We start from the raw sequence: 24,941 nt of genomic DNA, 5'->3' as shown, positions 1-24,941 counted from the left end.
AGAATACTGCTTTTGTACAGCTTAATATATGGCTTGATAACGTGGGTATAATAAAAGATCAATCCTGACATTTTGCGTGACTGAACGTCTCTAAATGTGAAGATTAATGGGTCAGACAAACTGGCTTCTTTGCATCATTTAAACTCATAACAAATGCTGAATGAATCATATTAAAGGACAATGGATGAGTTCTTATTTCAAACAGAACTTTATGTGGGTAAAACATTGATTAACTGGGGATACAAGAAGCTGAAATCATGCTGAAATGTAAAGTGCTTATTCGTAATGACCACAAACAAAAAATGGCAATTAACATCCCGTTAGGACGAGGTATTTAACGTGATTGTGCTACATTACAAAGTATTAATAATTCTGAAATACGTTTGTTAATTGAACTGCTTTTCCTTTTCCTCGCTTTGTGGCCATTGTTACTTTAAATGTACCTAAATGCTTTCCTCTGTCCCGTTTATTAAATTATTAATTAAATGATTATAATTTTTTCTATACTAGAGCTCTGAATGGATCCTTTTTATTGTGTAGTTTATAAACTATTGGGCCATATTTCATGAAGGTAAATTCATTATATACAAGGCTCACCATGAAAATAGTACCTTCATTACAAGACACAATCTGTAATGGTTTAATTTGCATCTCTGTAGTGAGATTACCTCACTTTATGCGCCTATATCGTGTAACAATAATAGATAAATCCTGAATACTAAGGAGTGCAGATTCCTCATTTTAGGCTCATTGATCACATAAGGAAATAATTCTAGTTTGATGAAAACTATTTAATTATATCAAACACTGAGATGTGGACTTTACACTTTAAGAGCATTAAGAATTTGTACTCTATCTCTCAATACTGGGACACTGTCCCTAGTTTAGACCATTACTAGGGCAGCTAACAGGGAGCTGCATCACATTATAGCCACTAAATGTCACTCATCGTCACTTCAACACATGATCTTGCTGTATAAAAGACACTATAATATTCCGGAGCCTCTTCGACCGTGGGAAACCCCCCACCCCCAGCCCTGTATAGTGAAGCAGCATTCAGTAATTAAACTGATTCATTAATCAGTCTACAAACTACTGTCACATGCTTCACTTTTATGTCACTTTGGGATAAAGGATCTTCCCAAAAACATGCATTATTAGTTATACATTGAATTCATTCATTTTAATGCAACATGTGCTTTTTATTTATTACATATATATGATATACATAGTTTTTATTGCTTCTGCTATTGATGAGTTTTACTGGGTGCAGTTGGTATAAATACCACAGTAAATATCACTGAAAGATTTGTACATTGTACCAAGTTTGGTTTTGTAAGTTTTTCTAAAGCAATTTCAAAAATAAATTAGATTTCTGTTAAAACAGTATTTTTTTTACAATGCTAGATGCTAATTGTTATTTTAAATCTAAATGTTATTCTATGTAAAACACTTTTGCTAAAGGTATTTTTTAAGATTATGTAAAAGTGACATAAAAGCTGTAATTGTTACAGTTCAATTACTTTTCAAAAACAATTTAGTTTCCACACCAACTAACTTATCTGCACACATGTTCATTTCTCTAAGCCCGATTATCTAGAGAAACAGTCTCCAATTTTATCTTGATTTGTAGACCATGAAGGTGGACAAGTGATTCTCCGCGTTTTCTTGTGAGATACTAACTGGTTCACTTGCTTCCAGTTTATACACTGTCAGAAAAATAGGACAAATGTGTATTTTTGCTCGTGAATGTGGCTCTAACCTCAAGGGTCTGCAAATTCTACCCTTAGCTGTAGGTAACTTACCTGTTAAGGTACAGAAATGGACTCTGAGGACCATCCCAAAGGTACAAACAGCATTATTGTACCCCAAAGGCAGAAAAATGTTCCTCATTTGGTCAAAGAAGAGATAACTATGTTGTAGAATACACAACCATATTCTCTCTCAATGAACGCTATTAGTTTAAATATTATAATAACAATGTGTATTGAATAATGACACCCCTGTATATATGCTGTAACTGCATTCTTGCATGTGTGTGTGTGTGTGTGTATAACAAATGACTTTAATTTACCCTTTATTACATTTTATCAAAGTATATAAGTGTAAAAGAATACTGTTTTTGTAGAGTTTAATATATTGCTTGATAACGTGGGTATATTAATAGATCAATCCTGAAATTTTCTGTGACTGAACGTCTCTAAATGTGAACATTAATGGGTCAGACAAACTGGCTTCTTTCTATCATTTATACTCATAACAAATGTTGAATTCATCATATTACAGGACAATGGATGAGTTCTTATTTCAAACAGAAATTTATCTGGGTAAAACATTGATTAACTGGGGATACAAGAAGCTGAAATTACGCTGAAATGTTAAGTGCTTATTCAGAATGACCACAAACATAAAATAGGAATTAACATCCCGGGAGGATGAATAACATCACATGATTGCTCTACATTGCAAACTATTAAAAATTCTGAAATATGTTAGTTAATGGAACTGCTGAACGTTTTCATCTGTCCCATTGTTACATTTTGACTTCATGTACTTTTAGCTACATGGTTCATAAGTGATAAACCGAAAACTGATCCTGATTACTGTGCGGCTTATAAACTGTATTAGGTCATATTTCATGAGGGTAAATTCGAAAATGTGAAGCAGCTCCCTGTTAGCTGCCCTAGTAATGGTCTAAACTAGGGACAGTGTCCCAGTACTATGAGATAGAGCAGAAATTCTTAATACTCTTAAAATGTAAAGTCCACATCTCAGAGTTTGATATATTTAAATAGTTTTCAGCAAACTGGAATTATTTCCTTATGTGACCAATGAGCCTAAAATGAGGAATCTGCACTCCTTAGTATTCAGGATTTATCTATTATTGTTGTACGATATAGGCGCATAAACTAAGGTAATTAAATTACAGAGAAGTAAATGAAACCATTACAGATTGTGTCTTGCAATCTTAATTTTGTGCTGACTGTTGTATATAACTAGATGGGTACTGATCGAGTCACTTCAGCACATTTTTGCAGAGTTTTTTGAATAATGTGACACTAGTGGGTGTGCTGTGGGGTGTGTTTGCATGTGGAGGGAGGGGGGGTTCATGTGGGTTGCTGTTAACATAATATCAAAAATAAAAATTGTAAACCAACATTCATTGATTAAAGTGATTATTTTATTAATCGACAAACTATTGCTTGCACAACCATCATTTCATTGAAGCATTTAAGAAATAAGCAAATGTTTGCTTTTATCAAATATGTTCATTGTTCTCCTTCCAGGGGAAATATGACATTACATTCTTTTGATTTGCACAGACAGTAAGAATGCATACTGTACTTCTGAGAATGTACCTAGTTATCTGATATTTTTGATTTATAAAAATATCTTACTATGCAAACCACTTTGACCCAGCAAGGGTATGAAAGTTACTTTGGATACATAAAAATTACAAATGCATTTAACTTCACTGACCAATTGCTGGGCTGTCACAAGACTAACCAATAGAATTCACTTCGGGGGAGGAGCATCATGACATGTCATCACCCTGGAACACTATAAAGATGCGCATTGTCGAACCCACACATGTATCCTTCACAGAAAACTCTGCCGAAGTACAAGAGCCAAGATGAGTCTTTCAGCCAAGGAGAAAACTCTTGTCAAAACTTTCTTCAGCAAAGTGTCCGGAAGAGTAGATGATATTGGGAATGAGGCTCTGTCTAGGTAATTCTACTTCAATCACTAATTTTGCAATTTAAAAAGTTGTACATGTAATTTGTAAATTCAGTTGTCACATTGTGAAATGCTATGCACTGTGTTTTACTGTGCGTCCATTAGGATTCTGTCTCATTAACCAATGAATTCTTCTCCAACAGAATGCTGACTGTCTACCCTCAGACCAAGACCTATTTTGCCCACTGGCAGGACCTGAGCCCCGGCTCTGCCCCTGTTAGGAAGCATGGGAAAACCATCATGGCAGGTGTCATGGAGGCGGTGGAGAAAATCGATAACCTCTGTGAGGGTCTTAGGAACCTGAGTGATCTGCATGCGTTTGTGCTGCGAGTGGATCCTTCCAACTTCAAAGTGAGTCCCCGATTGCCTTCAAAGCAGTTTAATTTAAAATACAATGTCATGGAACCTAATTTGGTTGAACTGAGAAATCAAAACACTGTGGCAGTGGAAATAATTTTTAGCTATGTCTACAAAAGAGGTTCTAGGAAATCAATGACACCGGTTTCTCTTTACAGATTCTGTGTCACTGCCTTCTCGTGGTGCTGGCCATGACGTCACCTGAGGACTTCACCCCTGAGACACACGTCGCTATCGACAAGTTCCTCGCCAGCGTGTCTCTGGCCCTGTCTGAGAAGTACCGTTAATGTGTGATTTAAACTGCCTGTGTTTGGCAATGTCAAAATAAAAAACTTAAGAAGTGAAGTATTTGAGTATGTAATTGTTTTTATTTAATAGTTCATGCATGAATAGGAAACTCCGGCAATAGTGACACAGTGACTCAGCACTGCCCCCTCTCTGCTGTTTGCCTTTACTCTCCCATGTATGTGGGTGTCCATCATGTACCCTGGTATTCCCCCATCATCCAATGACATACAGTAAATCTAACTGTTGTCTCCAGCTTGCCCCTATTATATGATTGTATATGTGGTCCATGATGGACTGGCATCTTGTCCAGGATGTACTCCAGGCTCATGCCCTATCGTACCGGGGGTCTGCTCCAGTCCCTTCTGCAACCCTGACCAGCATCGATAGGCTTTAGATTAGATTGTCTGCTAGCTGGTGTGATACTATGAATGTCATTTAACAGAACTTTTTGCAGTTTGTATAAACAAATGCGTAGTACATTAACTCTGCAAAAACAAATTTGCTTTTCATAATTTCCTGACTGTAATACAGTACAATAAATAGAATAAATGGAGCAAGTCTATGACTAAAAAGAAAAATAAACACATATCAATTGAATTGGCCTTTAGTTATATTTTAAGCAGAAGCGTGGGCCTATAAACGTTCTGTGAATATTAAAATAAACCAGGTACATGGTGTCAGGTTCCTGCCCTGTTGTTTTCCTGTTTGGACACAGGTGTTACTGATCACCCCTTTCCTAACCGTTGAGTTTTTTATGATTTGTGAATCCACTCATATTTGCTTCTTGTTGCCCCTATCGTCTTGAGTGATTGTTTTATTGTAATGGTTCATACACGTTCCTCGTTACCCTTCTGTATATAAAAATGCCTTCTCTTGCTTTGTGCCCCTGTTGGTCATTGTGTTTGCTTGTTGTGTGGTCTCTAATTTGCTTGTTACCTCTGCATGTCTTCTTGTGTCTGTGCGTATGTGAGTGTATATATATGTATACATACAGTACACACAGTGCCCTCAACAATTATCGGCGCCCCTTCCAAAGATTAATGAAAAGGGTTAGTAAAAATCCACCTTTTGGCAAAGTATTTTCATGTCACAGTGAAAAAAATAGAAAAATCTATCCTTTCCTTAAAATAAATTTATTTGCAAATCAAATCCTCAGTCCAAATGAAAATCCATATCTCCCCTAAAATTGGAATTAATATGGAATAATAACAATGCACAATGAATGTGTGTATAGGTCTTTATAATATATAATGTATATATATATGTATGTATATAAAAGGTTAGTAAAAATCCAAGTATTTTCATGTCACACTAAAAAAATTAGATAAATCCAGCCTTTCCTTAAAATAAATTTATTGAAAGAAAAACAAACTATCAAAAAAGAATTATTTTCAACAAAAACAACTGTGCCACGATTATTGGCAGCCCTGCTTTTAATACTTTGTACAACCTGCCTTTGCCAGTATAACAGCACTGAATCTTCTCCTGTAACATTTTATAAGTTTGGTGAATACAGAGTAGGACATCTGAGACCATTCCTCTTTACAGAATCTCCCCAGATCATCCAGGGTCCTCGGCCCTCTCTTGTGCCATCTCCTCTTCAGCTCAGCTCGCAGGGTTCCAGTGGGGTTCAGGTCAGGGGGCTGAGATGGCCATGGCAGAAGTGTGATTCTGTGGTCAGCTAACCATTTTTGTGTTGATTTGGACATGTGCCTAGGATCACTGTTCAGCTGGAATATCAAATGACGCCCCAAATTCTGTTTCCTGGCAGAGGCAGCCAAATTTTGATTTTAAATGTCCTGGTATTTCATGGACCCCATAGTGCCATGTACCCTAACGAGGTTTCTGTGGCCTTTGGAGGAAAAACAGCCCCAGAACATCACAGAACCTCCGCCATATTTTGCATGAGGGATAAGGTTAATTTCACTATAGCCATCCTTCTTTTTATGCCAAACCCACCTTATGTTTATTGCCAAAAAGCTCCATTTTTGTTTCATCAGACCATTACAGTTGGTTCCAGTCAAAGTTGTAGTAGTGTTTCACAAACTCCAGGTGCTTAAGTTTGTGGTTAACTGACAAAAAAAAGCTTTTTCTGGAATACATTCCAAATAATTTGTTAGCATGAAGGGGGCGTCTGATAGTTTTTTCAGGGACGAGGTAATCTCAAGATTTTACTTGCTATTGTAATTCCTTCCATCCATCCATCCATCCATCTATCCATCCATCCATCCATCGTCTCCCGCTTGATTCGAGGTTATAATTCACCAACAGTTATCCTTGGGGATTTTTTTGAATCTCTTATGATCCTCCTCACTGTATATGGGGGAAAATGAACTTGGCTCCTCTTCCAGGCAGGTTTGTAACAGTTCCAGTTGGTGTCCACTTTTTTATTATTGCCCTAACAATAGTAATGGTCATTTTAAGGTGAGTGGCTATTTGTTAATATCCATTCCCTGACTTATGAAGGTCAACACACTTCTCCCTCATTTGGTTTGTATGTTCTCTTATCTTTCACATGTTGGTGGATGACTAAGGGAATTTGGGCTCTGTGTCTCCTCATGTTCGTATCCCTGTTAACCAGGAAGTCATGGATTACAGCTTGAAGGTTCCTATTCACTCCACTCAACTGAAAAATGTACAATTTACTGGGGAAACATGCTTCAGTTAAATTATGTTCACTGTAATTTCCTAGGGTGCCAACAATCGTGGCAGATGTGTTTTTGTTAAAGACAATTATTTCTTGTTGAAGTAATTTTTCTTCTTGGAATAAATGTATGTTAATGAAATATTGGATTTGTACATATATATAGATCTTATTGTACAGAGATATGTTTGCACCAGACAGCTGTCCTTCATTCCGAATTACACTGTTAACTGTAGTGGTCACTGTGTATGTTCTGACTTCTGAATTCTAATACATTTCCCCCATTTGTCAGTAAAGCACATTGGGGATCATCCCTTCACCATGACATGCAGGATAAAATTTCAAAAATTATATGGTTACATACCCCATCAAATAGCTTAAACACGGAAATATATGTAATCTGTCACTGATACAGTCAAATAATTTTTGAGGTAATGAAAGGAATTTTTTCCCTCACATTACATTTAGGCATTTTGCTGGTAATATAACTACAATCCTTCTAAAGTTTTACTTGTTTCCCTGTGCTGATTAGTCAGCTTGTATAATAGATTTTAAGCCCTGTATAAAACTTTAACAGAAGGTCTTTTTATTTTTTTGTTTGGTTTTATTCTATGTTTGATGACTAATTTTAATATCAGTACAATTACCTTCCCTGTGTCTTTTATACCTCTGTATCGATGTGTTGAATTTAGTCTCATTTTTAATGTAGTAAAAATGTTAAAATCAGGGTTTTATGTCAAACTGATTAACCAGTGGGATGAAGAATTATAGAGAATCGGCCAACTTGGAAATATAATGAAAACTTGTTGTTTGGCTGATCTAATTTAAAATGTCTTTATTTTTCTGGTATCTCGACATTGAACCTAACAGTTTAGGCCTCTTGTGCATTTCTGGTTTTGATTATCTTGAACAAACACGCACCCATCCTATCTAGATTTCCAGGCTCTGTCCACTCCTGAAGGACTCCACCTGATGCCGTTTTTAGGATCAGAGATTAGGAATAACCGAGAGACACACTTTCCTTGCCCCATTTGTTTACATTTTAAGTTTTAGTTTTAGGATTGGCTATTACTTATTCTTGCTTATTTTAAATTTATTTACAACTTCATACTAGCTTTTAGGGACAGTTGCCTTTGATTTAGCGATTGTGATTAGGAAATTATTTTCCAATCTAATAAACACAGTTTCAAATACACATGACTGTATTGCATCAAAGAGAACCATCTACTGCAGGCCTGGGCGATATTTTTGGGGTCTAAATCGGAGCTTCAGCATTGGCCATTTTAAAATTAATGCTGTAAAATGGTGAGAATTGAAGTTGGGGTGATTTAATGAGACTCATTTTTTCATGTTGATTTGAAGGTAGCAATTATATTTATGATTATTTATGGAACTTCAACATGAAATACATTTTTTAATTTTAATGATTGTGTGAGCTGGGGCAGACTATCTGACCTGGGGGCTCTATAGGCTGACATCAGGATGGATACTCAGGTTTTGCTGATTTATCTGACTATTGCATTTTTCCTCAGTTGGGGAGGGGCCCTGATGTTTGCTGGGGCCCTAGTCTGTTGCCTAGGATAGTCTATGCATTAATCCACCTCTGTGCCCCCGCCAGCAGAAACACCTGGGCAGGCTGATTTTTGCCCAGGCCTGATCTACAGCACGCATCATAAGGCCATTCATGTATTTCGTAGAAGATTCAAATGATCCTTGTGTGATGCTTGAAGATATTATAGCAAACAAATACTCTGTAGAACAATAAAAAAAAAAATTATGGTCGATCCATCATATTTTCATAGATTTCGGCTTCAAAATGTTTCCTTCAAAAAGTGTAAAGTAAATATGAATGATTTGTAAACCGTCCTAATATCGTGTTGGTCCCCCTCCTGCCACTAAGACAGTGCTGACCAGTCAAGGCCTCCTGCAAACAGTAGGTCTCCTGTGGTATCTGGTACAAAAATAATAAAAATAGCAGTAGATCCTTTAAATCCTGAAAGGTGGGGGCTCCATGGATCAGACTTGTTTGTCCAACACATCCGATAGGTCAGGGGTCACCAACATGGTGACTGCGGGCACCAGGACGCCCCCAAGGACCACATGAGTCGCCTGCGGACCTGTTCTAAAAATAGCACAACTCACCAGTGAGCAGTGTCTAAAATTAAATTTTATCCTGTTGCGATTCTTCTTTAATCACATTTGCATTTATATAGATTTGAAAATGACAATATCTAAAAAATAAACATTTAAAACATGTTTATTATGCATGAAGTGTAGGAGGGTGTTTCAAACTGGTAGCCCTTCGTATGGCTCAGTACCCGTGAAGTAGCTCTCAGTTTCATAAAGGTTGGTGACCCCTGCTATAGATGCTGAGTCCACCTAGATAGGATGGGTGCGTGTTTGTTCACGCTAATCAAAATCAGAAATCTGAGGAATTTGGAGGCCAAGTCAAAACCTTGAACTCTTTTTAATGTTCCTAAACCCATTCCGGAAATATTCTGGCCATGTGGCAGGGCGCGTTACCCTGTTGAAGGAGGCCACTGTCATTGGGAAATATTGTTGCCATGAAGGGGTACACTTGGTCAGCAACCATGTTTAGGTAGGTGGCACTGGAGTAGCCATACACACTGCATACAGTGTGCATGCACCTCCGTGTTCTCCATCATCATCAAATCCAGTGAGCTGTTAAAACACAACCTACTCTCATGATTAGGAATCTGCTTACTTATTTATACATCTTGCGAGTTAGTAATGGTTTGTTGCTGTTTTGTGCACACGGGTGACAACTAATTGTTCCCACGTCCTGTAAGGAATAAAAAAATCGCATATCAATTTATTGTGTGTTTCAGTTTCAGCATCATTCTAAAGTTCAGTTTTCAGCAATGAAGAATAAAATCACTGTAATCGCAATGAATTAGCTAAAATGTCTGCGGTTATGCACAGGTATTTAAAATGCAGTTTATTGTTAAAAACCTGTTCGTAAGAAATGCGAAAATAGGTTGAGCCATGCCGCAGTTGTGGGTGTACTGGGCACCAGGAGGAGAGAATCTGGATATGCATGGTACACACCCCCTGCATGGTACGCACCCCCTGCATGATACGCACCCCCCTGCATGGTACGCACCCCCTGCATGGTACACTCCCCGTGCATGGTACACTCCCCCTGCATGATACGCACCCCCTGCATGGTACACTCCCCGTGCATGGTACACTCCCCCTGCATGATACGCACCCCCTGCATGGTACATTCCCCCTGCATGATACACACCCCCTGCATGGTACGCACCCCCAGTCTTACATGTCAAAGTAACATCCACATGGATGTCACGACCCAAGGCTTCCCAGCAGAGCATCACACTGCCGCTGCTGGCTTGCCCTGGTCCTGTTGTGCATACTGGTGCCATCTCTTCCCCAGGTAAACAATGCACATGCACCTGGCCATCGATACATGCCTCATCAGACAGGGCCACCTTCTTCCATTGCTCTAGGGTGCTATTCTGATGCTCACATGCCCGCTGCACTTTCGGTGGTGGGCAGGGGTCGCAGCCCCATACATAGGAAGCCACTGTGTGTTCTGTCACCGTTCTTTCATGGCCAGCAATAACTTTTTCAGAAATTTGTGCTACAGTAGCTTTCCTGTGGGATCTGACCAGACAGGCTGGCCTTCACTCCCCTTGCATGTCAAAGAGTCTCGGGCACCTGTGGCCCCATTGCCAGTTCACCAATTGGCCTTGCTTGGACCAGTAGGTACTGACCACTGAATACTGGGAACACCCCACAACACCTGTCATTTTGGAAATGCCTTGACTCAGTCATCTAAGCACCACAATTTGGCTCTTGTTGAAATTGCTCAGATCCTCATGCTTGCCCATTTTTCCTGCTTCCAACACATCAACTTCATGAACTGAGTGTTCACTTGCCTAATATATAAAGACACCCTTGAGAGGCATCATTATAATGAGATCATCTGTCATGTTCCAAAGTACAGGGTCATTACACAGAAAACTCATGGACTCAGGGAACATGCATTGGACATACACTGGGTTACAAGGAACAGGATTAGTGTGAGGCCCGTATAGCATTGATCACCGACTAGAGGCAGGTGTACATGGTTACCACATCAGGACAGAGAATATCTGGATGCAGTTGGAGAGAATTGGGAGGGTTAAGGAGGACTAGCAGTGACCCCTACTGGCCACACTGGGGATAGATGGAACAGATCATGACATAATCAATGCAATTCACCTGTCAGGGGCTTAATGTTTGGATGCCATGGTGGTGCAGTGGTTAGCACCTCTGGGACCTGGGTTCGAGTCTCCGCCTGGGTTACATGTGTGTGAAGGGTTGCATGCTCTCCCCATGTTGTCGTGGGGTTTTCTCTGAGTACTCTGGTTTCCCCCCACAGTCAAAAGACATGCTGAGGCTAATTGGAGTTACCAAATTGCCTGTAGGAGTTAATGGTGTGTGTGAGTGTGCCCTGCGATGGGCTGGCCCCCCGTCCTGGGTGGTTCCTTGCTCGCTGCCCATAGCTTCTGGGATAGGTTCTGGACCACCCGCGACCCAGAAGGATGAGCAGTTTGGAAAATGGACGGATGGATGGTTTAATGTTATGGTTGACCACTCACTTTCTCTCACTGTGTGTGTGATCATGTTTAGATTACATTGTGGGGACCAAATGTGTCTGCAAAGTTTGAAAAATATCCTTCCAATACTTTTTGGGTTATCGCATTAACAGGCTCAAGTGTCAAAAGTGCCCTTCTCTTCGGCATCACTACACAGCGGTGCTTCACCTTTAGTGTGATCCGTCTCCAAATGTGATCACTTCCACGTCTTTACCCAGGTGTCTATCAAGTTTGAAAAAGTTAAGTTAATACATTTTCAGTTGCCATGCGGAATGGCCCCAAAACCAAGTTTTCCACACATAGGGAATATAATGAAATAGTAAAGAGATACTTATTAAATTAGGTAAGATATAACACATGCAAGTATACAAGCAAGCAATGCAATAATTAAAGTTTAGCCTTCAAAACATATTTTTAATATACTGATGAAATATATTACATTTAACTTTTTGGATTTTTTTTTCTAACATCTCTGATAAAGAGCCAGTTTGGTTTTCAGATCTATGCCATTTCCTGCTATTTGTTTGAGAGCATGAAAGCTGTTGCACCAGATGTGCTTTTGTTTGTGTGTTTGTGACCCATGTGATTGAAGGTCAATGCATCTTCTGTGTGTAGATGAAATACAATGATATAGAAGAGACAAACAATTTCTGTTGAGTCCTTTCAATTTATTGAGACACTTTAGTGATACTGTCAACAAACAGCAGAGACGACCAGAGAAGGAAACTTTGATTGGAGAATGGCGGCTTCAGATTTCAACACCCCTCAACTCTTCGGTAAGGAAAGAAAGGTGGATGAAATACGAGAAAAAAAAATCTATTTTAATTGACTCCTTGTAATTTATTGAGATACTTTAGTAATATTGCCTGCAGAGAGCAGAAACAACAACAGCAAGAAACTTCTGCCACGCTGCCTGAACTTCCGGTGTGAACGCAGCGCCCATCTGCCCAGCAATGACAAGGGTGAGACAGTCAGCCAGCAGCTGTGGAGAGAGAGAGAGTGCAGGAGAAATGCGTTAACGCGCTGGGAATCTTATAGGGAAACACCTCTAATTATCTGATTATAGGAAAGAGCAGTTTGCGCCATAAACAGTTAATTTTATTGTTTCTTTTCTTATTACGCTTCAGCCTCAGTACATGCACAACACTCACTCTGAAGTTATCGGGGTCCACGTTCAGTTTCTCTGAATGCAGCTCGCTCAGCGGGGCGAAGGTTTTCTTGATGTCATCCAAGTTCTTCATAGCCTTCTCCAGCCCGCCAAGCACAACCTTTCCGTGGGCAGCGACCTTGGGATTCGCCAGGATGGCATCGACGCTGTACAAGTTTCCAAAGCCACCGAAATATCTCCGGGTCCAGGGGTACACGATAAGGCACCTGGAAAAAAATAAGATGCATTTGGAAAAACAAATATTTTCAGCTTATAAAATGTATTAAATCTGACATTTTGGTTATACTTACCCGGTGTAAATTCATGAGTGTTATACGAATTAAGTTAATAGTGTAAGCCAATCACACAGAAAGCTGAGTTACCTGGCAAGTGCGTTTGGTCCAACTACATCGCGGTCGATTTTGCCGAAGATATCAGCGATGGCGGCGCGCTCAGCATCAGTCCACTGAACCATGTTGGCGTTAGTTTAGACCTGTTTACTTTGTCTTTGAGAATGATGATCTCAGTAGCTCAGCTCCACAGCTTTTCCATCCTTTTATGCTCGGTCTTCACTCCACCCCGAAGTAAAAGTTGAGTGTGATTGGTTGAGGCGCTGTAGCCGGATAATACTATAGGAACAAATTCATAACCCGCAATGAAAATTTTATTTCTTTAATAGACTAGCATAAAATAGTGAATTTCTTCGAAGCGGAGAAAACACACACGCACTCGCCCACACTGCTTCTTGCGTCTTATATGCCTCACATTTGTGCCAAAAAAATATGCATTTCCGCATATAACTTCATTCAACAAATGTTTGTGAGTTATTAAGTACATATTATATTATTAAATATATATCCATATACGAATCGTTATAGTGGGCAGTCAGTCCAAATACCACCGAACTATTACAGAACTTAAAGAACTCAATTACCTTGGTGTTTGAAACTCTTGGATAATGGATGCAAGTGCAGTCAGGCAAACTGTCACTGAAGAAGATGGCGATTACTGAGAGGTCTTTGCACTTTTTGATTTGTAATTGAAAGAATTTTTGAAAAAGTTGTTCTCTTAGATGATAAAAACTAGCACTTCTTATGATTGACATTTTTTTTTGTTTGTTTCCAAAATAAAAATTTAAGCATGCTATTAAATACTGCAACAGCATGCTTTTATTTATTTCCCTCTTTATTTATTTCTATAGTGACACTTTACCTGAAGGGGCACGAATAACTTAGTAACCCAATTTCTACTTACGAACAAATATAGTAACTGCATGAAATGCAGGAACCGTTATGATTAATTAATAATGAACGAACATGAGATCGGTACGTAACTAACAATTAGTTTCTGGTCATTTGATACATTAAGTAACAGTGGACCACTGCATTATTTGTGCCTCGTTACCAGTGTTATTTTATGTGTTTCTTTTTTTAGAAAATTTAGAAATGATCAAGGACTTGCAATTGTTATTGCAATTGTTGCACTTTATTCAAACAATTGAATGCGTTCGTTAACTGCCTGACATGAAAGCAGGTCCATTTCACAGAGTGATTATCTAGTGAAAGCAGTCTTCCTGTTATCTTGAGAGCAAAACTATGTCCACCTAAGTCCACTCCGAAAGCATTTTGCTAATTAATATAAACATACACTGAATACTGTCGACCTGCAACAACTTTTAAATATTAAAGTTCACGTTACTGTTTAATAAATGGCTTTAGTTTACCGTTTATCATATTTTATCGAAGTATATAAATATAAAAGAATACTGGTATTGTAAAGCTTAATATATGGTTTGATAACGTGGGTATAATAAAAGATCAATCCTGACATTTTCCGTGACTGAACGTCTCTAAATGTGAAAATTAATGGGTCAGACAAACTGGATTCTTTGCATCATTTAAACTCATAACAAATGCTGAATTAATCATATTAAAGGACAATGGATGAGTTCTTATTTCAAATAGAACTTTATGTAGGTAAAACGTTGATTAACTGGGGATACAAGAAGTTGAAATCATGCTGAAATGTAAAGTGCTTATTCGTAATGACCACAAACATAAAATAGGAAATAACATCCCTGGAGGACGAAGAATTTATCGTGATTGTGCTACATTACAAAGTATTAATAATTCTGAAATACGTTAGTTAATTGAACTGCTTTTCTTTTTCCGCGCTTTGTGGCCATTGTTACTTTAAATGTACCTGAATGCTTTCCTGTGTCCCGTTTATTAAATTATTAATTAAATGATTATTATTTTTTCTGTGCTTGAACTCAGAATGGATCCTGATTATTGCGTAGTTTATAGACAGTATTAGGCCATATTTCATGAAGGTAAATTCATTATATAGAAAGCTCAGCATGAATAAACAATCTGTAATGGTTTAATTTGCATCTCTGTAGTCAGATTACCTCACTTTCTGCGGGAACAATAGAGTGTTATTATTATAACGTCTAAAACGTATGATGGTCTGTCGATAAATCAATAACAATATAAATGAAGTCAATGTTTATCTAAAGAAATCAGAATGACAGTATATGTTATTTAAGAGCCTGAACACAACACGAAACGTTAGCAGTAGCATATGATGCTCTGCTGCCTTCAGTGAAAGTCCTGACATAATGTCTTTTAACATTTGCTTTCATGGCGCTGTTCTGCATTAAACATTTTGAAACGAAGCAGCCGAACTTGTGCCAGCGGCACGAAACGCGTCGAAGTTTCCCGACTCTCTCATGCATCTGGTGTGACGTTTTTTCAGACTCTCAGGCTGGCGCAAAGAAATCTCACGGCGAGTCTATTTTACACTAGTATAAACGTAAAATCAGCGACACCAGAGGCTTTAGAGTAGTTTGCAAAACCTACAAACTATAAAAAAAAACTGTTACATACGTTTTATATCCGTGCTTGTGTATCATGGACAGTAAGAGGGGGCAGGCAAGGAGAGAATTTCTCTCTTTGGGGATCAATAGAGTGTTGTTATTATAACGTCTAAAACGTATGATGGTCTGTCGATAAATCAATAACAATATCAATGAAGTCAATGTTTATCTAAAGGAATCAGAATTCAGGAAAAGCCAGGGGCCGGACCGAGTGTAGGGGGCGTGGCCAGAGACAGCCTGCTGACTGTTCCAAATCATGGGTGCATGTTACAAGTCCGGAACATATTTTAACTTAGTACTAACTTAGCATCATATTTGATCTGATTCGACTGAATATCCCAGGTTTCCATCTCTCATGCATCTGGTGTGACGTGTTTTCAGACTCTCAGGCTGGCGCAAAGAAATCTTACGGGAATTGAACGTCTCACTCCGGTCAGCTGACCAAAGTTGGTAACCTTGGTATTGTGTGTAGGAGATTCGGTATAACTATAATTTCGTTCTCCATTTACATGCCCGTAGTGTCTTTAAGTGTTATGTAGTTTTGCCTGAAACGCAAAAATAAAACAAAGCAATTAAAGCCGATCAGTGGCTCAAATTCTGCTGTAGCGATTGAAGAACTTCTGTCGGAAGTTGGATTCGAACCCACGCCTTACTTCGGAGAACAGAATACCCCTTACGTTGAAAGGCCATTTTCGCTGCGCAGGAGGCTTTAGACCGCTCGGCCATGGGGCAGTTCCCAGTTGAACCCTAAGGAGGAGGTTAAGTCCAGCCTTGGCTTCCAAGCTGACGTTTTTCTACATATGTGCTTGTGTATCATGGACAGTAAGAGGGGGCAGGCAAGGAGAGAATTTCTCTCTTTGGGGATCAATAGAGTGTTGTTATTATAACGTCTAAAACGTATGATGGTCTGTCGATAAATCAATAACAATATCAATGAAGTCAATGTTTATCTAAAGAAATCAGAATGACAGTATATGTTATTTAAGAGCCTGAACACAACACGAAACGTTAGCAGTAGCATATGATGCTCTGCTTGCCTTCAGTGAAAGTCCTGACATAATGTCTTTTAACATTTGCTTTCATGGCGCTGTTCTGCATTAAACATTTTGAAACGAAGCAGCCGAACTTGTGCCACCGGTACGAAACGCGTCGAAGTTTCCCGACTCTCTCATGCATCTGGTGTGACGTTTTTTCAGACTCTCAGGCTGGCGCAAAGAAATCTCACGGCGAGTCTATTTTACACTAGTATAAACGTAAAATCAGCGACACCAAAGGCTTTAGAGTAGTTTGCAAAACCTACAGACTATTTAAAAAAAACTTACATACGTTTTATATCCGTGTGTCTGGGTGTGCAGACTTGTGGCGAATTGAACGTCTCACTCCGGTCAGCTGACCAAAGTTGGTAACCTTGGTATTGTGTGTAGGAGATTCGGTATAACTATAATTTCGTTCTCCATTTACATGCCCGTAGTGTCTTTAAGTGTTATGTAGTTTTGCCTGAAACGCAAAAAAAGACAAAGCAATTAGAGCCGATCAGTTGCTGAAATGCTGCTGTAGCGATTGAAGATCTTTTGTCGGAAGCTGGATTCGAACCCACGCCTTACTTCGGAGAACAGAATACCCCTTACTTTGAAAGGCCATTTTCGCTGCGCAGGAGGCTTTAGACCGCTCGGCCATGGGGCAGTTTCCAGTTGAACCCTAAGGAGTAGGTTAAGTCCAGCCTTGGCTTCCAAGCTGACGTTTTTCTACATATGCGCTCGTGTATCATGGACAGTAAGAGGGGGCAGGCAAGGAGAGAATTTCTCTCTTTGGGGATCAATAGAGTGTTGTTATTATAACGTCTAAAACGTATGATGGTCTGTCGATAAATCAATAACAATATCAATGAAGTCAATGTTTATCTAAAGGAATCAGAATTCAGGAAAAGCCAGGGGCCGGACCGAGTGTAGGGGGCGTGGCCAGAGACAGCCTGCTGACTGTTCCAAATCATGGGTGCATGTTACAAGTCCGGAACATATTTTAACTTAGTACTAACTTAGCATCATATTTGATCTGATTCGACTGAATATCCCAGGTTTCCATCTCTCATGCATCTGGTGTGACGTGTTTCCAGACTCTCAGGCTGGCGCAAAGAAATCTTACGGGAATTGAACGTCTCACTCCGGTCAGCTGACCAAAGTTGGTAACCTTGGTATTGTGTGTAGGAGATTCGGTATAACTATAATTTCGTTCTCCATTTACATGCCCGAAGTGTCTTTAAGTGTTATATAGTTTTGCCTGAAACGCAAAAATAAAACAAAGCAATTAAAGCCGATCAGTGGCTCAAATTCTGCTGTAGCGATTGAAGAACTTTTGTCGGAAGTTGGATTCGAACCCACGCCTTACTTCGGAGAACAGAATACCCCTTACTTTGAAAGGCCATTTTCGCTGCGCAGGAGGCTTTAGACCGCTCGGCCATGGGGCAGTTTCCAGTTGAACCCTAAGGAGTAGGTTAAGTCCAGCCTTGGCTTCCAAGCTGACGTTTTTCTACATATGCGCTCGTGTATCATGGACAGTAAGAGGGGGCAGGCAAGGAGAGAATTTCTCTCTTTGGGGATCAATAGAGTGTTGTTATTATAACGTCTAAAACGTATGATGGTCTGTCGATAAATCAATAACAATATCAATGAAGTCAATGTTTATCTAAAGGAATCAGAATTCAGGAAAAGCCAGGGGCCGGACCGAGTGTAGGGGGCGTGGCCAGAGACAGCCTGCTGACTGTTCCAAATCATGGGTGCATGTTACAAGTCCGGAACATATTTTAACTTAGTACTAACTTAGCATCATATTTGATCTGATTCGACTGAATATCCCAGGTTTCCATCTCTCATGCATCTGGTGTGACGTGTTTCCAGACTCTCAGGCTGGCGCAAAGAAATCTTACGGGAATTGAACGTCTCACTCCGGTCAGCTGACCAAAGTTGGTAACCTTGGTATTGTGTGTAGGAGATTCGGTATAACTATAATTTCGTTCTCCATTTACATGCCCGAAGTGTCTTTAAGTGTTATATAGTTTTGCCTGAAACGCAAAAATAAAACAAAGCAATTAAAGCCGATCAGTGGCTCAAATTCTGCTGTAGCGATTGAAGAACTTTTGTCGGAAGTTGGATTCGAACCCACGCCTTACTTCGGAGAACAGAATACCCCTTACTTTGAAAGGCCATTTTCGCTGCGCAGGAGGCTTTAGACCGCTCGGCCATGGGGCAGTTCCCAGTTGAACCCTAAGGAGTAGGTTAAGTCCAGCCTTGGCTTCCAAGCTGACGTTTTTCTACATATGTGCTCGTGTATCATGGACAGTAAGAGAGGGCAGGCAAGGAGAGAATTTCTCTCTTTGGGGATCAATAGAGTGTTGTTATTATAACGTCTAAAACGTATGATGGTCTGTCGATAAATCAATAACAATATAAATGAAGTCAATGTTTATCTAAAGAAATCAGAATGACAGTATATGTTATTTAAGAGCCTGAACACAACACGAAACGTTAGCAGTAGCATATGATGCTCTACTGCCTTCAGTGAAAGTCCTGACATAATGTCTTTTAACATTTGCTTTCATGGCGCTGTTCTGCATTAAACATTTTGAAACGAAGCAGCCGAACTTGTGCCAGCGGTACGAAACGCGTCGAAGTTTCCCGACTCTCTCATGCATCTGGTGTGACGTTTTTTCAGACTCTCAGGCTGGCGCAAAGAAATCTCACGGCGAGTCTATTTTACACTAGTATAAACGTAAAATCAGCGACACCAAAGGCTTTAGAGTAGTTTGCAAAACCTACAGACTATTTAAAAAAAACTTACATACGTTTTATATCCGTGTGTCTGGGTGTGCAGACTTGTGGCGAATTGAACGTCTCACTCCGGTCAGCTGACCAAAGTTGGTAACCTTGGTATTGTGTGTAGGAGATTCGGTATAACTATAATTTCGTTCTCAATTTACATGCCCGTAGTGTCTTTAAGTGTTATGTAGTTTTGCCTGAAACGCAAAAATAAAACAAAGCAATTAAAGCCGATCAGTGGCTCAAATTCTGCTGTAGCGATTGAAGAACTTTTGTCGGAAGTTGGATTCGAACCCACGCCTTACTTCGGAGAACAGAATACCCCTTACTTTGAAAGGCCATTTTCGCTGCGCAGGAGGCTTTAGACCGCTCGGCCATGGGGCAGTTCCCAGTTGAACCCTAAGGAGGAGGTTAAGTCCAGCCTTGGCTTCCAAGCTGACGTTTTTCTACATATGTGCTTGTGTATCATGGACAGTAAGAGGGGGCAGGCAAGGAGAGAATTTCTCTCTTTGGGGATCAATAGAGTGTTGTTATTATAACGTCTAAAACGTATGATGGTCTGTCGATAAATCAATAACAATATCAATGAAGTCAATGTTTATCTAAAGGAATCAGAATTCAGGAAAAGCCAGGGGCCGGACCGAGTGTAGGGGGCGTGGCCAGAGACAGCCTGCTGACTGTTCCAAATCATGGGTGCATGTTACAAGTCCGGAACATATTTTAACTTAGTACTAACTTAGCATCATATTTGATCTGATTCGACTGAATATCCCAGGTTTCCATCTCTCATGCATCTGGTGTGACGTGTTTTCAGACTCTCAGGCTGGCGCAAAGAAATCTTACGGGAATTGAACGTCTCACTCCGGTCAGCTGACCAAAGTTGGTAACCTTGGTATTGTGTGTAGGAGATTCGGTATAACTATAATTTCGTTCTCCATTTACATGCCCGTAGTGTCTTTAAGTGTTATGTAGTTTTGCCTGAAACGCAAAAATAAAACAAAGCAATTAAAGCCGATCAGTGGCTCAAATTCTGCTGTAGCGATTGAAGAACTTCTGTCGGAAGTTGGATTCGAACCCACGCCTTACTTCGGAGAACAGAATACCCCTTACGTTGAAAGGCCATTTTCGCTGCGCAGGAGGCTTTAGACCGCTCGGCCATGGGGCAGTTCCCAGTTGAACGCTAAGGAGGAGGTTAAGTCCAGCCTTGGCTTCCAAGCTGACGTTTTTCTACATATGTGCTTGTGTATCATGGACAGTAAGAGGGGGCAGGCAAGGAGAGAATTTCTCTCTTTGGGGATCAATAGAGTGTTGTTATTATAACGTCTAAAACGTATGATGGTCTGTCGATAAATCAATAACAATATCAATGAAGTCAATGTTTATCTAAAGAAATCAGAATGACAGTATATGTTATTTAAGAGCCTGAACACAACACGAAACGTTAGCAGTAGCATATGATGCTCTGCTGCCTTCAGTGAAAGTCCTGACATAATGTCTTTTAACATTTGCTTTCATGGCGCTGTTCTGCATTAAACATTTTGAAACGAAGCAGCCGAACTTGTGCCAGCGGTACGAAACGCGTCGAAGTTTCCCGACTCTCTCATGCATCTGGTGTGACGTTTTTTCAGACTCTCAGGCTGGCGCAAAGAAATCTCACGGCGAGTCTATTTTACACTAGTATAAACGTAAAATCAGCGACACCAAAGGCTTTAGAGTAGTTTGCAAAACCTACAGACTATTTAAAAAAAACTTACATACGTTTTATATCCGTGTGTCTGGGTGTGCAGACTTGTGGCGAATTGAACGTCTCACTCCGGTCAGCTGACCAAAGTTGGTAACCTTGGTATTGTGTGTAGGAGATTCGGTATAACTATAATTTCGTTCTCCATTTACATGCCCGTAGTGTCTTTAAGTGTTATGTAGTTTTGCCTGAAACGCAAAAAAAAGACAAAGCAATTAGAGCCGATCAGTTGCTGAAATGCTGCTGTAGCGATTGAAGATCTTTTGTCGGAAGCTGGATTCGAACCCACGCCTTACTTCGGAGAACAGAATACCCCTTACTTTGAAAGGCCATTTTCGCTGCGCAGGAGGCTTTAGACCGCTCGGCCATGGGGCAGTTTCCAGTTGAACCCTAAGGAGTAGGTTAAGTCCAGCCTTGGCTTCCAAGCTGACGTTTTTCTACATATGCGCTCGTGTATCATGGACAGTAAGAGGGGGCAGGCAAGGAGAGAATTTCTCTCTTTGGGGATCAATAGAGTGTTGTTATTATAACGTCTAAAACGTATGATGGTCTGTCGATAAATCAATAACAATATCAATGAAGTCAATGTTTATCTAAAGGAATCAGAATTCAGGAAAAGCCAGGGGCCGGACCGAGTGTAGGGGGCGTGGCCAGAGACAGCCTGCTGACTGTTCCAAATCATGGGTGCATGTTACAAGTCCGGAACATATTTTAACTTAGTACTAACTTAGCATCATATTTGATCTGATTCGACTGAATATCCCAGGTTTCCATCTCTCATGCATCTGGTGTGACGTGTTTCCAGACTCTCAGGCTGGCGCAAAGAAATCTTACGGGAATTGAACGTCTCACTCCGGTCAGCTGACCAAAGTTGGTAACCTTGGTATTGTGTGTAGGAGATTCGGTATAACTATAATTTCGTTCTCCATTTACATGCCCGAAGTGTCTTTAAGTGTTATATAGTTTTGCCTGAAACGCAAAAATAAAACAAAGCAATTAAAGCCGATCAGTGGCTCAAATTCTGCTGTAGCGATTGAAGAACTTTTGTCGGAAGTTGGATTCGAACCCACGCCTTACTTCGGAGAACAGAATACCCCTTACTTTGAAAGGCCATTTTCGCTGCGCAGGAGGCTTTAGACCGCTCGGCCATGGGGCAGTTCCCAGTTGAACCCTAAGGAGTAGGTTAAGTCCAGCCTTGGCTTCCAAGCTGACGTTTTTCTACATATGTGCTCGTGTATCATGGACAGTAAGAGAGGGCAGGCAAGGAGAGAATTTCTCTCTTTGGGGATCAATAGAGTGTTGTTATTATAACGTCTAAAACGTATGATGGTCTGTCGATAAATCAATAACAATATAAATGAAGTCAATGTTTATCTAAAGAAATCAGAATGACAGTATATGTTATTTAAGAGCCTGAACACAACACGAAACGTTAGCAGTAGCATATGATGCTCTGCTGCCTTCAGTGAAAGTCCTGACATAATGTCTTTTAACATTTGCTTTCATGGCGCTGTTCTGCATTAAACATTTTGAAACGAAGCAGCCGAACTTGTGCCAGCGGTACGAAACGCGTCGAAGTTTCCCGACTCTCTCATGCATCTGGTGTGACGTTTTTTCAGACTCTCAGGCTGGCGCAAAGAAATCTCACGGCGAGTCTATTTTACACTAGTATAAACGTAAAATCAGCGACACCAAAGGCTTTAGAGTAGTTTGCAAAACCTACAGACTATTTAAAAAAAACTTACATACGTTTTATATCCGTGTGTCTGGGTGTGCAGACTTGTGGCGAATTGAACGTCTCACTCCGGTCAGCTGACCAAAGTTGGTAACCTTGGTATTGTGTGTAGGAGATTCGGTATAACTATAATTTCGTTCTCAATTTACATGCCCGTAGTGTCTTTAAGTGTTATGTAGTTTTGCCTGAAACGCAAAAATAAAACAAAGCAATTAAAGCCGATCAGTGGCTCAAATTCTGCTGTAGCGATTGAAGAACTTTTGTCGGAAGTTGGATTCGAACCCACGCCTTACTTCGGAGAACAGAATACCCCTTACTTTGAAAGGCCATTTTCGCTGCGCAGGAGGCTTTAGACCGCTCGGCCATGGGGCAGTTCCCAGTTGAACCCTAAGGAGGAGGTTAAGTCCAGCCTTGGCTTCCAAGCTGACGTTTTTCTACATATGTGCTTGTGTATCATGGACAGTAAGAGGGGGCAGGCAAGGAGAGAATTTCTCTCTTTGGGGATCAATAGAGTGTTGTTATTATAACGTCTAAAACGTATGATGGTCTGTCGATAAATCAATAACAATATCAATGAAGTCAATGTTTATCTAAAGGAATCAGAATTCAGGAAAAGCCAGGGGCCGGACCGAGTGTAGGGGGCGTGGCCAGAGACAGCCTGCTGACTGTTCCAAATCATGGGTGCATGTTACAAGTCCGGAACATATTTTAACTTAGTACTAACTTAGCATCATATTTGATCTGATTCGACTGAATATCCCAGGTTTCCATCTCTCATGCATCTGGTGTGACGTGTTTCCAGACTCTCAGGCTGGCGCAAAGAAATCTTACGGGAATTGAACGTCTCACTCCGGTCAGCTGACCAAAGTTGGTAACCTTGGTATTGTGTGTAGGAGATTCGGTATAACTATAATTTCGTTCTCCATTTACATGCCCGAAGTGTCTTTAAGTGTTATATAATTTTGCCTGAAACGCAAAAATAAAACAAAGCAATTAAAGCCGATCAGTGGCTCAAATTCTGCTGTAGCGATTGAAGAACTTTTGTCGGAAGTTGGATTCGAACCCACGCCTTACTTCGGAGAACAGAATACCCCTTACTTTGAAAGGCCATTTTCGCTGCGCAGGAGGCTTTAGACCGCTCGGCCATGGGGCAGTTCCCAGTTGAACCCTAAGGAGTAGGTTAAGTCCAGCCTTGGCTTCCAAGCTGACGTTTTTCTACATATGTGCTCGTGTATCATGGACAGTAAGAGAGGGCAGGCAAGGAGAGAATTTCTCTCTTTGGGGATCAATAGAGTGTTGTTATTATAACGTCTAAAACGTATGATGGTCTGTCGATAAATCAATAACAATATAAATGAAGTCAATGTTTATCTAAAGAAAGACCATGAAGGTGGACAAGTGATTCTCCACGTTTTCTTGAGAGATACCAACTGGTTTACTTGCTTCCAGTTTATACACTGTTAGAAAAAGATGACAAATGTGTATTTTTGCTCGTCAATGGGGTTCTACCCTCAAGGGTCTGCAAATTCTACCCTTAGCTGTAGGTAACTTACTTGTCAAAGTACAGAAATAGTCTCTGAGGACCATCTCAAACAGCATTATTGTACCCACAAAGGCAGAAAAATGTTCCTCATTTGTTCAAAGAATAGATTACTATGTTATAGAATGCAGACACATTATCACTCATAGAAAGGAATTAGTTTTAATATTATATTAACAGAGTGTATTGAATAATGACATCCCTGTACATATGCTGTAACTGCATTCTTGTATGTGTGTGTGTGTGTGTGTGTGTGTGTATTCAGTGTATATATACACAGAGCCCTCCACAATTATTGGCACCCTTTGTAAAGATTTGTTAGAAGGGTTAGATAATATTCAGCTTTTGGTTCACACAATAAAGAAAAATTTTAAATTAAAGTTTCATGTTGAAGTTCCATTAATAATCATAAATATAATTACTACTTTCATATCAACAT

The 24,941-nt window shown here is 40.0% G+C and overlaps 2 protein-coding genes across 11 annotated transcripts; one reads left to right on the top strand and one right to left on the bottom strand.

The window, feature by feature from the left end:
• The first annotated feature begins 3,634 nt into the window (after positions 1-3,634).
• Positions 3,635-4,382, top strand: LOC125742666 (hemoglobin embryonic subunit alpha-like). Its single transcript, XM_049014899.1, has 3 exons — positions 3,635-3,729; positions 3,882-4,089; positions 4,254-4,382. The coding sequence occupies exons 1-3, from the start codon at positions 3,635-3,637 to the stop codon at positions 4,380-4,382; spliced, it is 432 nt and encodes a 143-aa protein (XP_048870856.1).
• An 8,086-nt stretch (positions 4,383-12,468) lies between these two features.
• Positions 12,469-23,055, bottom strand: LOC125742659 (hemoglobin subunit beta-like). Of its 10 annotated transcripts, none has more exons than XM_049014880.1 (4): positions 22,977-23,055; positions 13,180-13,425; positions 12,801-13,023; positions 12,469-12,631 (listed from the first exon to the last, which is right to left on the bottom strand). In XM_049014880.1, exons 2-4 carry the CDS (start codon positions 13,269-13,271, stop codon positions 12,503-12,505), a joined length of 444 nt encoding a protein of 147 aa, XP_048870837.1. In that variant the 5' UTR covers positions 13,272-13,425; positions 22,977-23,055; the 3' UTR covers positions 12,469-12,502. The 10 variants fall into 10 exon arrangements, with proteins under 10 accessions (XP_048870837.1, XP_048870843.1, XP_048870844.1 ...); XM_049014886.1 differs by having other exon boundaries at positions 22,973-23,041; XM_049014887.1 differs by lacking the exon at positions 22,977-23,055 and adding an exon at positions 21,241-21,389.
• Positions 23,056-24,941: the final 1,886 nt, after the last annotated feature.

This window comes from Brienomyrus brachyistius, chromosome 5, assembly GCF_023856365.1.
Source record: "Brienomyrus brachyistius isolate T26 chromosome 5, BBRACH_0.4, whole genome shotgun sequence".
Lineage (NCBI taxonomy): Eukaryota > Metazoa > Chordata > Actinopteri > Osteoglossiformes > Mormyridae > Brienomyrus > Brienomyrus brachyistius.
Note: the sequence above shows the minus strand (reverse complement) of the source record. Positions and strands in the feature narration are given on the sequence as shown.

Bases quoted from the DNA above. Each gene is read 5' to 3' on its own strand.
- LOC125742666 (XM_049014899.1), top strand. From the start codon at position 3,635: ATGAGTCTTTCAGCCAAGGAGAAAACTCTTGTCAAAACTTTCTTCAGC. The intron at 3,730-3,881 runs GTAATTCTACTT...CTTCTCCAACAG, and splicing joins GGGAATGAGGCTCTGTCTAG to AATGCTGACTGTCTACCCTC. The intron at 4,090-4,253 runs GTGAGTCCCCGA...TTCTCTTTACAG, and splicing joins TGGATCCTTCCAACTTCAAA to ATTCTGTGTCACTGCCTTCT.
- LOC125742659 (XM_049014880.1), bottom strand. From the start codon at position 13,271: ATGGTTCAGTGGACTGATGCTGAGCGCGCCGCCATCGCTGATATCTTC. The intron at 13,024-13,179 runs GTAACTCAGCTT...ATTTTTTTCCAG, and splicing joins GGACCAAACGCACTTGCCAG to GTGCCTTATCGTGTACCCCT. The intron at 12,632-12,800 runs GTGAGTGTTGTG...CTCTCTCCACAG, and splicing joins TGGACCCCGATAACTTCAGA to CTGCTGGCTGACTGTCTCAC.